At 38.1% G+C, this 16,451-nt stretch overlaps 1 protein-coding gene across 1 annotated transcript in view; it reads left to right on the top strand.

Moving 5' to 3' along the window:
* gabrg3 (gamma-aminobutyric acid type A receptor subunit gamma3) overlaps positions 1-16,451 on the top strand; it is a 106,364-nt gene that overhangs the window by 2,095 nt on the left and 87,818 nt on the right. Inside the window, exon 2 of the mRNA XM_079628822.1 lies at positions 884-1,032. Coding sequence (XP_079484948.1) covers positions 884-1,032 — 149 coding nt within the window. The remainder of the gene's footprint in view (positions 1-883; positions 1,033-16,451) is intronic.

Raw genomic sequence — 16,451 nt, forward strand, 5'->3', positions numbered from 1 at the left:
TGTGTGTGTGTGTGTGTTGTTTATGTAGAGGTTAAACGATATTGTTTTTCTTTGATCAGTTTTCCTATTATTTGAATGTTTAAGTGTCAGATAACTGATATTTAGAACTGATATTTAATTTTATTTCTAAATCTTAGAATTGTCTCTTTCTTTTTTTAATAGTAATAATAATTAAGCCAATTATTTGTCTATCTCTATGAATATGTTTTATTTATTTAAACTTGGTTTTCCTTGGGAAATATCTACCATAATGACAAATATGTTGCCTCTATATTGCAATTAGTTACTTAAACTTCTCAAAGTAGGCCTTCAGAAAGTTGGTATATAAATTTAGGTTGTTATTTTCAGATATAGTGTACAGTGATTTGCAATGATCAAAATGCATTAATATAGTTTAATTAACCCTCTGGTCTCTGATAAAATGCTGAAAAAAGAGAAATATCCATTTTGAGTGGCGTAATAGATGTATGTGTGATTAGAGGCTGTAGTTCATTTATGAACGTTTTTACAATTGGATAATGATGATTTTGGGAAACATGACGTAGAGAATCAGTACTTACTCTGCGTGTGACTAAAGTTCTACTGAGTGCTTTGGGCAACCCAGCCTTTAACTGTCATTTAGTGCAACTGTGAAACGGTTTCTACTTCCATATTGTTGTTTTTTTCTGTCTGATTGCTAACCAGTCCTCTGTGCTTTAAAAAAAATAGAAAGTTTTATCTGAAAGGGGTGACTAATGAGCTTCTGTTATTCCACATTGCTGTAACTGTTAAATTCTGACAGATATGCTTTTAGTTAAAACCAATTGCAAATGTTGTCTTCAAAACAATTGATTGAGTTGAAACAATTGTGACCTGTGACATGCATTTTCTTTTATTTCTTTAGTTCTCAAACAGCCGCTTCTGAGGATGATGAGTATGACGACGTTACTGTGAATCAAATGCTGGCCCCCAAAACCCACGAGACAGACGCAACGCAAATACTAAACAACTTACTAAAGGAGTATGACAAAAAACTGCGGCCGGATATTGGAGGTGAGTGGATTTGTGGATGTGAGCATTGAGAAGTCTGAGTAGCCGCGTTGAGCTGTCCATGGTACTGAAGTCAGTTCAGCTTTACTGCATTCAGCCTTACCCATCTTGAGGCTCCATTTACACGCATAACATGCAAACAAATGTATGTCACACATAAACTGAAAATACTTTAAAGTCCAACTGATGTGTTTACCACAACAATTCATGCATTTGCAAACTGGTGAAGTGCGTTATACTGAAGAGTATAAAGTAGAGAATCGCTCGCGCTCGCAAATGACACTAAGCAACACAATTTTCCTTATACTAGTAAGAATAAAAATGTCAAATGTATTCACTGTTTGAGAGACATTGAGAGTGAGCAAAAGCTAGACTGCTGGTTTATTGTTTTACATTAAGTAATTGAATTCCTGCAGCAGTGGAATATTTCCCTGTGATTTTACTACTTATTTATACAGGCATTTCATGTTTTTTCCCCTACCTTTTTCCTTTTTTTTAACCATACAGCACTCTTAATAGCCTCATGTACTGCTCTACAATCCACTTTTGCATGTAATCTCAAATATTTGCTTGTTTTCATGCGTTTCGAGAGGTATATTAGCTTACAGAGTGCTTCCATGAGAGCAGGATTCATAGATCCGGCGAGAAATTTCAGGCTTTCCGTCAGAATAACATGAAATTGTCATTTCACTCAGACTAACAACATATCTCAGGGTTGAGATTGATGCTATTTTCTAGTAAATGCAACTAAATAGAGTGCCATGAGAGGAAATCACAATCTGCAATTCAAGCAGCGCATTCTGTACTCGATCTGAGATGTCACCACACAACATCACAACCGCTCTTGACACATCTGTCAGGTCTATTATTGGTTTTGTGGCATCGTTGTGATATATTGCATCCTATTGGATTCGAAGAATTTTAGAAAGCCTATCCCTGCAAAAAACTTACCGTTTCTACATGTTTTTTTGTTTCCCTTCAATGAGAAGAACAACCTCCCATGTTTGATGGATGACAGTCTCCAAATTATATTTCTTATACCATCTGATTTTTAAGAGGAGGACGATGTTTATGTGCTCTCTTACACACACACACACACACACCACACCTACAACAACCCACACAAATCAAGCATATTGCCTCAGAGCCACCTTGCCGTGAAATAGCTTTTGTTTTTCCCTTTTGTAGCTCGTCTTTCTGGAGAGAACTGTACTGCTATTTAACAATTAAGGATGCCACTGAATGGCTGTGATACTATGTATGAAGACAGCTACATGAGACACTGTTAAGGAAGTAGAAAGATTCCAGTTGAAGTCCAATGAAATTGAGAAGCTTAGATGGTGGGCACGTCTCAGATCTGCCAACTCAAGTGCAGAGTGGGTCAATGAAAGAGACTCTAATACACTTTCAACACACACACACACACACACACACACACACACACACACACACACACACACACACACACACACAGAGAGAGAGAAATTTACTTTTCTTGTTTGTTTTTTATAAATATTTGTGGCTAGAAAAGTAGCTCTTGAACCAGATTTTTCACATGCAAGTTATGAAGTACAAGATTAGAGTGCAAATAATAGAATCCTCTTGACCATAATTGTTTATCTACCAGTGTTTCAGTATTAAGAGAGCGTGTTATGCTGTCCAGCTTCGTGTTTATGGAATCAGCGGGTTTGCAAATTAGCATTACTGCAAATAGCACAATCATAGATAATTGATGAAGTCTTAAAAACAAACAACTCCTGAGGAACTTCTGGTACCTTTATGACATCAGCACTAGTTAAACTTTTCCTGATTCTTTTTTAAAACAGATTAGCACGAAAATGATCTTCTTTTGTAGAATCGTCCTTTATTTGTGCATAAATCTAGATTGTTCCGTAAACCCGCCTCAATGAGATATGATACATATTGATTGTGTTTTCTCTATGGAAAAAACATGGAGATGATTGCAGAAACTCATAGAACTTAAATTCAGTTTGTTTTCCCCTCTGTCCTCTATAAAATGGTAAAAAACAATTACAGATGCTGCATATTCCTTGAGTTTTATTTGTCAAACGTGCACCAACATTGTATTGTGAAATATGCTAACAATGAAAGATTACAGAACAAAGACCCTAATCAGAGCTCTGCTGGTACATTACAGACTCTTTTACTGTTTATCTACATATTGTCTGAAATCCCCTTGTACTGAAAACCGATGTATTGTACATTGTTATTGTCATAATAGTCCATTTTACTGTGCTTGTACAAAGCACTCTCAGGTTATTTTTCTATTCTATTCTTATTATGCCCGTTACGATAAGAGGAGCTTCTGTAAACACTTGCCACTGCCAATTTCCTGATTCTCCATGATGTTGTCCTCAAACTCGTCTACAAAATTTATTTGATTATGGGACCAGTACATTACCCAAATGCCTGTGATTAATAGTACATTAACGTCACTGTTAAACATGGCAGTGTTTTATGGAGCTTGTTGACGTATGGTATAATCCATCTGTGGTAGTGAATTAGCTGGAAGTGTGCAAGTTGGGTCCAAAGAACCTGTTGCTTCGAGCTTGTTTTTATCAGCTTTGTTTTCTTAATGGGGTCCATTTTGCCAGTGAATTGACCAGTGGTTTACTGACTTCTGGGTGTTAGCATCAGATGGTACTCTCCCCTATTTAGCATTCATTTGTTGTGTTTTGCTTCTTTTGTTGGCCAATGTTCAAGGTGCCATCTGTGCTAAGCTCAATCAACTAGTTACAAGGTTGTCTTTTAAAAGGGTCACATGGCTACTGCTCTTAGTGTACTGCGTTCTAAAAGCATGAAAACGACTGGTGCATTAAAGCTAATATGCCGTGCAATTAGAGTGAGGGGCAGATGCTTTTTTCAACAAGGAATTCAACAGTAATAGACTAAATCACACTGACATGTTTTGGAAAAGATGGATGCATATTAAACAGTCTGTCACTAACAGGCTAATTAGCTGTTTTTGACATGCAGTATAGCATGTCATTAAGTCCATCATAACCATATATGAGTGTTTAATAGATGATGTGATACAATTATAGCCCAAAATACAAAATACAACTTTACCCCAAAATACAAATTCTGTCATTATTTACTCACCCTAATATATAGCAATCACATGATCATGGGTTTGATTCCCAGGGAATGTCAGTAAAAAAAAAAAAGTGTGTATATATATATATATATATATATATATAGATATATATATAATATTATTATTATTATTATTTTTTTTTTTAATTTATAAAGAATCTTTCCATAGCTCCCTTACAGCACGATTAAAGTGGTCAATACATCGTGTGCGCTACATTTTAGATCTTCTGAAGTAATACAATAGCTTTGTGTTAGGTACAGACCTAACAATGCTGGGTATGCAAGTCTTTGTTCACTGATGATCTTAAACGATTTGTTTACAAATATGACTGATTAATTAGTTAATTGAGTTTGTTTGACTGAATCAGTGATCCACTTGACTGGAGGGGAAGACTATCAGTGAATATCGCACATACGTGCATTTTATTTTCTTACTCCAAAGCCATTGTATAGCTTTAGAAGACTTTGAAAATACAACATAAGTCTTATAGACTACTTTAAAAGCATTTTTGATTATTACGGACAAAAAGTTAAAATTTGTCATGACAGATTTTTCATTTTTAATGACCTGCTACTTTTAAAGCTGCAATATGTATTTTTTTTTCGCCGCTAAGGGGTCGCTAACCTCTTACATCAACAAAGGCGTAGGTTTATGACACAGTGACTCGCTGAATGATGGGACTTGCTGTCAAGCTGATGGATCTAATAATGTTAATAGTTGAGTGAAAACATTCATGTTTGGTATGAAGCAGGTCGTGATTGCTAATAATAGACACATATCACACACGAGTCCCACGGATATAAAGGAAAAAGGATATTTAATTCTACAAGTGCTGAATTAATACTCACACAGGTCAGTTTATTAGACGAATTAAACTTGTGAGGTAACGCAGCGCTGTTTCACTTGGTCTAACCTTACACTATCACACTAAACTGCATTTGAGTGTATTGAAAGTTATAATGTTATTATATACGTTAGTTCGTTTGCTATATGAAAGTAGCAGGTTACTAGTCACAGTTAAGCTAGATCAACATTAGAATAACATACAGATCATATTCTAACATTTTTAATCATGTTGAGCTATATAACATTGATTTGTTTTATGAACATTTGCTCACCTGTCTAATAAAGTATGTGCAAGAGCGGCATCCCTGTCAATTCGTGACTCGTGAAGCTCTGTCAAGTCCAGGTTTGTCACGGACGTGGAGCTCTCGGCATCTCGAAAACACCACGTCGATATTGAGCCTCGTTTTAGTTCTCCTTTTTTTGTCCCAACGTCTGCTTGCCATGGTCCATAATGTTTGAACGAAATAAGAACAGCGTGTCAATAAAACGTTACGCACTACGCAGTTGTCCACGGTTACGTCATGGCCATGGCAGTACGAGCGGAAACCGAGGATAGCGCAGATATTGCGTCATTGACAGGCAAAAAAAAATTCCGGGACGGACCATTATTTAAAATTGGAATTTCTCTGAAATAAAAAAATATTTGGAGACTTTTGGGATATTGTAAGTACACAACTGCAGGAAATATATCACACTGTGCAAGTGATTTTTGGATATTTTTTTTACAAAATTCTTACATATTGTACCTTTAAATGATATGTCTAAATGGATCTCTGGCGGGGCGTGCATCTGCGTGAGGTATGTATGCACTTTTGGTATTGACACCGCAACTTGTCGCAGCAGTAGCAGTGTCACAGTGGCCCAATTGTGTCAGCTCTCTTTTGGGCTGAGCTGTAGGGGAAACCCTTCAAAGTGGGTCAGCCTCCCTCTTCGCTTGCCTTTCATGTGCATTGAGCCTCACTCAGCCGGGCGACATCATTACCAGGGTAAAGGAAAGACTGGGTAATAGGGATCAGGGACATTAAACGCATCTGACACATGCGCATTGGAATTCAGGAAGCAAATCCTGGCCCATCCATGAGAGTTTCCTTTATAGGGCGTATGGCGTATGGTGAGTGGCAGACGTGCTAGAACAATCTGCTCTGTCTGCTGCATAAATAGAGGGAAAAAGAATCGCTTCACTTTGGATAAGCCCCATGACCAGCCCCCCTGGAGGAACACTCATTATAAAGTGCTAGTTTGTGTTAGCCCAGATTCATCCATGCAGCAGAGAGATGGAGAGAGCTGGGGGCGTGGTGGAGGTGGTGTGGGAAAGCGGGGGGAGGCGGGCTGGTCATTACTATGTTGTGATTTTGATCGCGGCGGAGAGACAGTGTGAGGTGAGAAAGAAGTAATGATCTAGAAACAAAGAGCCAGAATGTGGGTGGGAAGAAGAGAGAGAGAGGTACTGTACACAAGCCCTCAGGCAAAAGAGTGTCAGTATAACAAAATGTATGTGCATGTATATGTAAAGTGAGAGTGTACAGTATAAAGCTGACTTGTGTAAAGCAGATGTCTCCACCTTTAGGCCCTTCTTGCCATCAATGAAAGCGACTTTTGTTTCATCATCAGCCACTAAAAACATGCAAGTTTGTGTGCCAGAATGAGTGTGCAAAAGTAGCACCATAAAAAGATTTGATCCTCACAGGCACAAGCCCAGGTGCACCACCTCTCTGAATGCAGAAACCAACCCCTCGCTCTCTTCTCTTTCTTTTTCCCCTCATACTTTTTCTTTTCTCTTTCATAATGCTCATTGATGTCAAGGCTTGGGTACATCAGCAGCAGTCCATTTTCCTCACAGTCCTAGTACTAATCCACATAAGTCACTCTTCAACTGCCACTGTGCACTGCTCTGTTGCATCTGTGTGACATGTTTGCGACATGTAATGTGAGTTAAACAGCTCGCAGTGTAGCCCTATGTGAGCTAGTGTTTTTTTTATTATTTTTTTATGGGTGTCCGGACTCCCTTGTGATCTACCAGTGTGTTTTTAGCTACATATGTGCCTACATAGCAGTGCATGCATTCTATGGCTTGGTGCATTGCTTAACGCTAGTGCCTGGGCCTGTTTTGCCAAATGGCTGAAATATGTGAATACAAAAGTTAATGCTTATTTCACTTTAACAAGTTCACATGCCAGCAATGCTTCGTCACTGTATCCTCACTGTAACTACATTGTCTCTTTGCTGTTGCTGCTGCATAAATGCAACTTTGCATATTCGCTAGCTGCTAATATCCTTAGTAGTTCACTCTTAGCATTAAAACAGGAGTTAACGTGTCACATGATTTTAAACCTCTCTTATAAGGGATTAATAAGGCAGACCACACAATAATGCATAGTGATATAGCATAAAACAGACTGTTTACTTATCTTGGATGTTGAAATTCTAAAATTGATTTCTGAAAGCACGCTGCAAACTGCAACAGCAAATGCTCACCGAGAATTTGAAGCAGTGTTGCCAGATTGGAAATGCCCAAGTATCGTACCAGAAGCTCAAAATTATCGTATACATTCAAAAAATTCAAACGTACAGAATACAACTATTTATTTAGACCAACAACTTTTTGGCACGACCAGCAAATTACTTTATTGCTAAACTATCGAGCTCAGCTTGTAAACAACTGACCTAAGCGCCGCGGCAGGAACGTTAACTTGTGCTCGTGAGAGAGTCATTCTCCACGATGAAATGCCAAGAAGACATAACGTGAGTTGAGATGGAAGACATGCGTAACACCACAATCACGTTTTCCTCACAATCTTGAAAGTAGACGTAGGATCCACAGCTAGATCAATGCATAGAAGCCCTTTGATTACAACGACCATCATTTGAAGTGTCACAAAATTCTGAAATTATCATACATTATGGGATTTTTTTCATTATGGATCATAGAGAGGTCAAAAGTATCGTACAAATACGATAATTATCATATGTCTGGCAACACTGATTTGAAGCTTGAGCAGCGAGCTCATTGGCTACTAATACAGCAGAACCAATCAGCTGTACCGTACAGAGAATGATGCGATTGCAAGCAGATTGAGTTCAGGACATATCGTCCTGCGCCATCTAGAGTTTCATGACAGAAGTATTAGAATGGACCATGTGACACTGAAGAATGGCTACTTTATAACTGTTTTACTGTATTTTCGCTCAGTTAAATGCAGCCCCAAAAGCTTTAATTCAATTCAATTCAATTCAATTCAAGTTTATTTGTATAGCGCTTTTCACAATACACATTGTTTCAAAGCAGCTTTACAGAAAATGCATTTCAAAAATATACATACAAAAATACAGTTAGTTAATCATGAAATTTAGGGCATAACATATCGCCGGCGTTGGGTCGTCTCTTCACAGGCGTCGAGTCGTCTCATCACAGGCGTTGGGGCATCTGAAGTCTCCATGAGAGGCTGGATACTAACTGGAGCTGACAAACTCTATTTGAGTTATCTCGGGACAGGCGTCCCGAGATAACAAAAAAGGCAGATGGGAAATAATTAGCGTAGCTGCTGTTCTTAATATGAATGCATTTGATCTGATTTAACTGTAGTATAAAAGGTATGAGATGCATCATGTGAATGCTTGGCTAAAGAGATGCGTCTTTAATCTAGTTTTAAACTGGGAGAGCGAGTCTGAGCCTCGGACAGTATCAGGAAGGCTATTCCAGAGTTTAGGAGCTAGATGTGAAAACGCCCTCCCTCCTTTAGTGGACTTAGATATCCTAGGTACGACCAGAAGCCTCGAATTTAGCGATCTTAAAGAGAATTTAGCGATCTTAAAGCGATCTTTACTAAATCTTACCAACCCCAAACCTACATTCTTTTTTTATATTAATATTTTAAGGACAGTCCAGAAACATATTGAGTAAATGTTTGTAATACTTCAGTTTTACACTGAAATACCTGACATTAAAAAACATTTTAACCCACATAGTGTATCACCAGGACCCTTCTGATTCCCAGCTCTATTCACTAGCATATGCAGGACATGGCTTCATGCTGCCATTAACTTTGTTCAGTCTTTTACTGTGTTCCCTATCTCTTTGACTCTGTATCTTCTGTGTATATGTTTATTTAATGAGCTGTGTTCCTCCGAAACTCATTCATCTCTCTGCACATCCTGTTCTAGGGTCTGTGGAAGTGACGATAAACACTAAATGCATACGGTATGATATAACTGTGACAAATTGGAATCCTCAAAAAGGTTTAGAATCACACACAATTGTTATTTGAGGTTGAATGTTCTTACTGACCCAAGAGAGCTTGTATATGAAATTGCTATTTTCCCAGGAAGAAATGAATGATGTTGCAGGCTACCTTAATATTCATAAACAGAACAAATGCAAAGAAATTATTTTGACAGTTCTCATCTCACTGGAGGGCATCTTAGTCTTTAAGAGTAGAAAAAGTGCTTCCTTTTAGACATTTCTGAACAATATCCGTAGTATGTGCAGCTGCCGGCAAGGACAGACACATAAGCAACCTTTCAATAATTCAACTTCTCATCAAGGTCTTATTTGCTTACTTCATGCTCAAAATGAACATAGCTGAGGGAGTTGAATTATTAACAGTCTTTAGATATTTGGAGAAACAGAACAAGGCTTTCCAACACAATAATATGGGTAGTTCTTTATTTTAGACCTTACACTGGCTAGCCTAGAGTGCAGTTAAAGGGATAGTTCAGCCACAAATGAAAATGCTGTTATCATTTACTCACCCTCATGTTGTTACAACCCTATATATTAATTTCTTTATTCTGCAAAACACAAAAGATATCTTAAAAAATTTAACACTCAAAAAGGATATTTGCTGCTTGTTTATTTTGCTTAATTTAAAATGAGCAAATCAACACAATTGAGCAATTTATCAGTGTAACTTACAACTTAAATTCATCAAGTTCAATACACTTATATTTGTAAAATGGAAGGTTACATAATCCTTTCGTGAACTACGTGAATAATATTTGTAAATGTTGGTATCCTAACATGCTTTGCCTTTTTGGGAGAGTACATTTTAAAATCAAGTGTTATTTTTTGTGTTGATTTTAGAGATTTAGAAAAAAAAATGTTACGCTAGAGTTATTAGTTCTTTTTGTGGTGAAGAGTGGATCTTATATTTAGACTGTCGATCGCTAAATGAGGTGAACATTGTGTAACTAGTGCTAGTTTATTACATATAATACAAATTAAGTCATATGTACAATGCTAACATGTGTATTTGCTGGTATAGCAAATAGTTTAAGTTGGACTAACATTAAATCTATTAAATAAAACTTCACAAAGAGTTTCACAAACTTAATGGGATTTACTACCATATTATATTAATTTGACATAATCCAACTTAATTTAATTAGAGAACATTTTTACAATAAATTTCAGATTAAGTAAGGTTTTTCTCCATACAATGGAAGTCAGTGTTGTTGTGGACCCCACAGACTTTCAGTGTAAGGACAACAGTTGATACATTCTTCAAAATCTATTCTTTTGTGTTCCCCAGAAGAAAGTTAGTTCCGGTTTGGATCGACATGAGTGTGAGTAAATAAAGGCTGCATCCAAAAGCTTAAAGGGGTCATGAACTGGATTGTTTTATTACTGTATGTTATAATGTTGCTTGGGATGCCCTTATAATGTTACAGTAGTATGATTTTTTTTTTTTTTTTTTTTTCATAATTTAGAAAATAAAAGAATTTTTTTTGCCAATCCTGATTTTAGCCTCTGATTTGAACGCTCTGTTTTAAGGGGAATGTCTGCTGTGCATATGAAATAGCTAGTATTACATGTGGAACTATCTCGAAAACTTTTACTACGTTTTTATTATTACAGCTATCGAGATTAACAAATCGTGAAAAGTATTGTTTAAAGCATTATATTTTAATCTATTCCATCACATGAAAGGTTCCAGCTGATTAGCATTGAATAGATGACATATGTGTTGATCGCGTGATTAAAGATCTATTGCAATTTTTGCACTCTCACGACTGCCTTCACCAAATAACAATGCAAACACGATGTAAATACAGTAAGAGCTTCGTTGTGCAGTGTAACAGCGTCATTTGATTTCATAACGAGTTTTGGCAAGTGTCCAGAGATAAACCCGCGCTGTATGATTGACAGCTTGGGCGATTTGGAAAGGGAGCGTTCTTTGATCGCTTTCTGTATATAATTTAATCACAATTTAAATACGATTATTTTCATCCTACTAAGAGAAACGATGTGAAGTTGATTGTTTAGTCACTGATGCATAAACAGTATTGAACTATTTTGAGAGAAAGATAATCGAATAATTACAAATCAGAAATCACTGATCACAGATCAGGCATTAGAATGCACACATGGTTAATTAACGTTACATGTTTGTGGCGTTGCTGGCAGATCCGTGTTGTAAAAGTCTGTTTGCAAAGCCTGTGTCGAAATTGTGACTGATTTACTGTTGGTTTAATAAAGTTTAACCACGCATTCCTAATATTGGAATCCGAAGGAAGCTTATGCAGCGACTGTCTTCTTCCACAACCAGGCACTGCACAATATTTTGTAAACGGCATGTTTATTGCTTGGTAGCTCGATCCGGTTTAGCAATGGACTTTATGCACAGCTGCACTACTTCCTGAACTTTAGCCAGCTCCTTTGTTTCCTGTCTGCCATTATTGGACAAACTGATTAATCCAGGTGTGCCTGACCAACAACAATAATCAGACACACCTGGATTAATCAGTTTTGTCCAATAATGGCAGACAGGAAACTGGCTGGCTAGAGCTGGCTAAAGTTCAGGAAGTAGTGCAGCTGTGCATAAAGCCCATTATCACCTCATAGGCCTATGTAATTTAGCTATTGCATGTAATGCGCGAATCGGTGGGCGGGGCTAAACAGGCAGTGTTGAAGTAGGCATTGATCTTCTTCTGCGGAGGCGGTGTTTGATACCCTTTGACGTCATAGATCCCCACTTTGAAAAACCTGTCGTTCGCTGGGCTGGGGTCAATAAAAGCTTTTATTGGACTAACAAAGAAGTTTTCAGTTCTGAGACTTTCGGGATATTCTTATAGTATGATGACCTCTATATATATGTCAAAAGCTCAAGGAAAATTTGATTTCTCAGTTCATCACCCCTTTAAGCAGCTGACTTGTTACATACCTGCCCTATCAGGCAATGACTTTGCAGGCAGCATTTGGCAACAAAATAGAGAGAGCTTTGATAACTAAGCTAATTTTTAATTACTACAACACTAATTTCTCACTAAAAGCCATCAAAGCCATTGGTAAAAAAAAAAAAAAAAACATTTGCACGCCATCTTTATTTTTAGCTTAACTGTCACAGAATGCATTGCACAGGATTATGGGATATCAAAGGCAGCGAAGGATACATATGCTGCCGATAAAAAACGATCAGATGATGGTTTCTCAGGACACAGGAAGTGAAGCTAACATTGGATTCGGACGTGCCTTGATACCTTCCTAGTTCCTACCTTGTAATGCGTCCTCCGAACGCAGCATTTGTAAGCTTTTGGATGCAGCCGATGACAATTAAAATGTTTGGGTGCACTATATTAATGCTATGGTCTGTGGACATTCTTCACTTGTCAATAAATTCCCCTCATTAATACTAATTATTTTCAAGACCCTCCTAGTTAAAGCCTTACCAGTGGTAATTGTTCTGTAATTAGCTGCTAGTCTTTATTAATCCCTATTAATAAAGGTCAGTGAGCCCAGCTGTCAGAGTGCATCTCCGGTTTCCTCTGGCCCAGATCCACTGGTCAGTCTGATCCCAGCCATTTCCACAGGCCTGTTACCGCCTTGTCATGCCACCTTGGCTTTCATGTCTCTTTCCCTCTTAGCCTCAGTGACATCTTCCAGGTTTTGACTTGGATATCTGCCCCTGCTCATTGAATATTTCAAAATCCCTTGACATTTCATCCTGTAATGAGCCTATACGCGTCTTGCGGAAGCAGGGCGGGAGCTAAGGAGAGTCAGGCTCAGCTTCATTAATCCAAACCCTTTTGGCTTGAAGCGAAAAAGTATCAGCCAGACACGCTTCTGCTGCTCATTCACCTGGACCAGACCCCATTTATTTAGTGTAGTGATGCTGAAATCCCTCATAATCCAGCAAGTGTGCAAGAAGTCTGACGTTCCTGATTAGGTAGAAAAGGTGAGCATGAAGGAACGCTTAACACCTTTCTGCCAGGATGTAAGCCTTAAAGATCACCCTCCTCCACAGGATCATGAGTACTTATCGCAGGTTATCACGGCTTCAGATACAGAGTGACGCGGAGATAAGTTACTGTGAAATGCTGTACGTTTATTTCTTCAGCTCTGTTAAACCAGAAGAGCATTCCTCTCTGTATATTTCAGATAAGTCTTCTAGTTTTCTTTGACAACGAGAATTGTGCATAAAATAGATAAAAAGGCATGTTTTTGTAACCAGGGTTCCCACAGAATATCAGAGAATTTTAAATGGTGAATTCCATGCCTGGAAGAGTATAGAAGGTATTTAGGGTAACAGTCTCAGATGCGTATACAGTTCAGCAGTTTGGGGTCGGTACGATTTCTTAAAGGTTTTTGAAAGGCTGCATTTATTTTATCAATACAGTAAAACAGTAATATTGTGAAATATTGTAAAATATAAACATCATTACTCTAGTCTTCAGTGTCACATGATCCTTCAGAAATCATTCTAACATGCTGATTTAGTGTTCAAGAAACAGTTCTTATTATTTTCAATGTTTAAAACATTATTTGTGGGAACCATGATGTGTTTTTTTTCATGATACATTTTTTTGTAACAATATAAAAGACATTACTCTTACTTTTGATCTATTTCATTTATCCTTATTCATTTATAAATTCTGACTTTAACATTAAACCCACGTGAGTAATCGGCTGTTTCCGCTGGTGTTTTATTTACTGTTGGTTATGGGTTACCAATACCATCATCATCCACTCAAATAACTTGATGGAAACGGACCTGATTCGCATTTGTTTTTTGTTTTTTTGCTAACTTTGACAAGATTCGCTACACGTGTGGATGGAAACCCAGCAATTGTGTTTTTTCCTGTGACTTGGGCTATGTTTACACGTGGACGGCTATTTTCATAAACGGACATTTCACCCCTCTCCATTGGGATGGCTCAATCCGAGGGGCGGGATAAACGATTGTCTTTCAAATTCCCTCCGCATGTAATAGGATGGCACTAAAACCAACCAGAGCAATGAAGAAGGTGACGTAGTCAGAGCGGCAAAGATCCGGTCGGCAAAATTCCGAACACATCTTGCTTTTTTAAAAATGACTTAAGTGCCGTTCTTTGTTCTTTTCTCAACAAAAAGCTTAACTCCAAGTCCTCCAGAGTCGCGGCCAAAGCCGATTCGAAAGACAGCTGTTCGCCAGCAGCAACCATTCTTTGTTTTCAAGTAGCAGGGAACGGCCACATCTCTGTCGTCATTATGTTAAGCCCGCCCGCCGACTCTATACAAGATGTGATTGGCCTGACTAGAGTTTGGTTTTTCCAGCTCAGAAGCCAACAGAGAGTTGCTAGACCACACTGGCTGCAAAATTAATTTTGCTGCCGCTAGGGTGCGTCTAGATTTCTAGGCTAGCCACTGGGCAAATTTGGCCTGGATGCCAGGGTTACACCCCTATACTCTTTCGAAAGACATGGGATTTTTTTTATGACCACAAAGAGTCAGGACCTCGGTTTAACATCTCATCCGAAGGACGGTGCTCTTTGACAGTATAGAGTCCCCGTCACTATACAGGGGCATTAAGACCCACACAGACAACAGGGTGAGCGCCCCCTGCTGGCCTCACTAACACCTCTTCCAGCAGCAACCTAATTTTCCCAGGAGGTCTCCCATCCAGGTACTAACCTGACTCAACCCTGCTTAGCTTCAGTGGGCAACCAGTCTTGGGCTACAGGGTGATATGGCTGCTGGCAATAACTTGCCTTGACAAGGTTACTATTAATTTGATCTGAACTAGTAAGGCAAAACTCTGCCTGTGGCCACAAGCTTTGTTTTGTGTGCCGTTTCTGTCAGCGTATGTCACACTAATTGACTAGGGTGTAATTCCAGGACTCCTCTCCTGTCTGTCCCTGTCACTTTCTGTCTGTCTCTCTCCTTTACACTCTCTCTCTCTCTCTCTCTCTCTCTCTCTCTCTCTCTCTCTCTCTCTCTCTCTCTCTCTCTCTCTCTCTCTCTCTCTCTCTCTCTCTCCTTTACACACACAACCCTCCAAGTAGAATTCCTAAAAGTCTGACAGTTGTATAAAATAAAAGGACACATGGATGAGAATGAAATGTTAAATGTGATGTAGGAAGATGGAGAGGATTAGAGACGACTTGGACATAGTTGTTCTAACCCTCATTTATGAAACATGACAAACATATTTATGAGTAACTGGTTTGCATTGGAGCTTAATTAATGTTCACATGTTTTTAAAGTTTGAGCACATTTTTATGCACCCGTTACCGTATAATCTTGTTTGTTTAAATAACATTCACGGATATAGACGAACAATGTGAATGGAAAATTTAAAATGCAGGCACTTTAGAAGATTGTTTGTATACCTGTCAATCAGTGCAGTCAAGTAATAGATTTTAGCATTAGTATTACATTTTATGAGCACTCTACAGCAATATGCATAATAGAATGTGTCTTCAACTTCTGGCCTTAAAAGACAATCTTCACTCTATTAATGTGTATTATGTGATGGAAATCTTAAACTTTTATATTTTTTTAATAAAACAGCTTTTTTTTTTTTTTTTTTTTGCTAAGGCAATAATATGTATTTTAATATTATGAACCCCTGGGACATTCAAGTGACCATAATTGAAGAAATACTAATTAATTTATAAAATTTGTAATCATAATTGGAAAGATATGCATATTAATATAACTGCACTGACACTGGAGAAATGTAATATAATTTGTTATGTTTATGATTATGCATGGCCTAATGTGTGATTGTACAGAGTTGATGACCAACAAGTATGAACTCCTGGCCTTTTCAATTAAGGATAGCTGTATTACAGGGAAAACATTGTGTGAATTATGCGCTGAGGATTACAAACTGGGGTTGATGTGCTAGAAGGAATGGGTGTCTGTCTGGCAGAAATGTGTGTTAGTAAATGTGAAAGGAGCAATTTTATTAATACCATTTATTCAGGGCCAATTTACACATATGGGGGAATGTCTCATAAATGAGGCACGTTATGAAAGCTGAAGACCGGCATGTGAAAGGAAAGTGGGATGAGACATGACAGGAGAGGGAGAAAGAGATGATAAAGAGATCACTTGCCCACTGGTCATATCAGCCTTGTTTATCATGCCCTCCCCATCTCCCCGGATGTCTCCTGTGCGTCTGAGTGTTTGACATTGATATGGTTCAACTTCACTGTGACATAAACTCCTCCTTTGACTGGTCATTACCCTGCTACAGAT

The sequence above is a fragment of the Phoxinus phoxinus genome, assembly GCF_949152265.1.
Source record: "Phoxinus phoxinus genome assembly, chromosome: 11".
Lineage (NCBI taxonomy): Eukaryota > Metazoa > Chordata > Actinopteri > Cypriniformes > Leuciscidae > Phoxinus > Phoxinus phoxinus.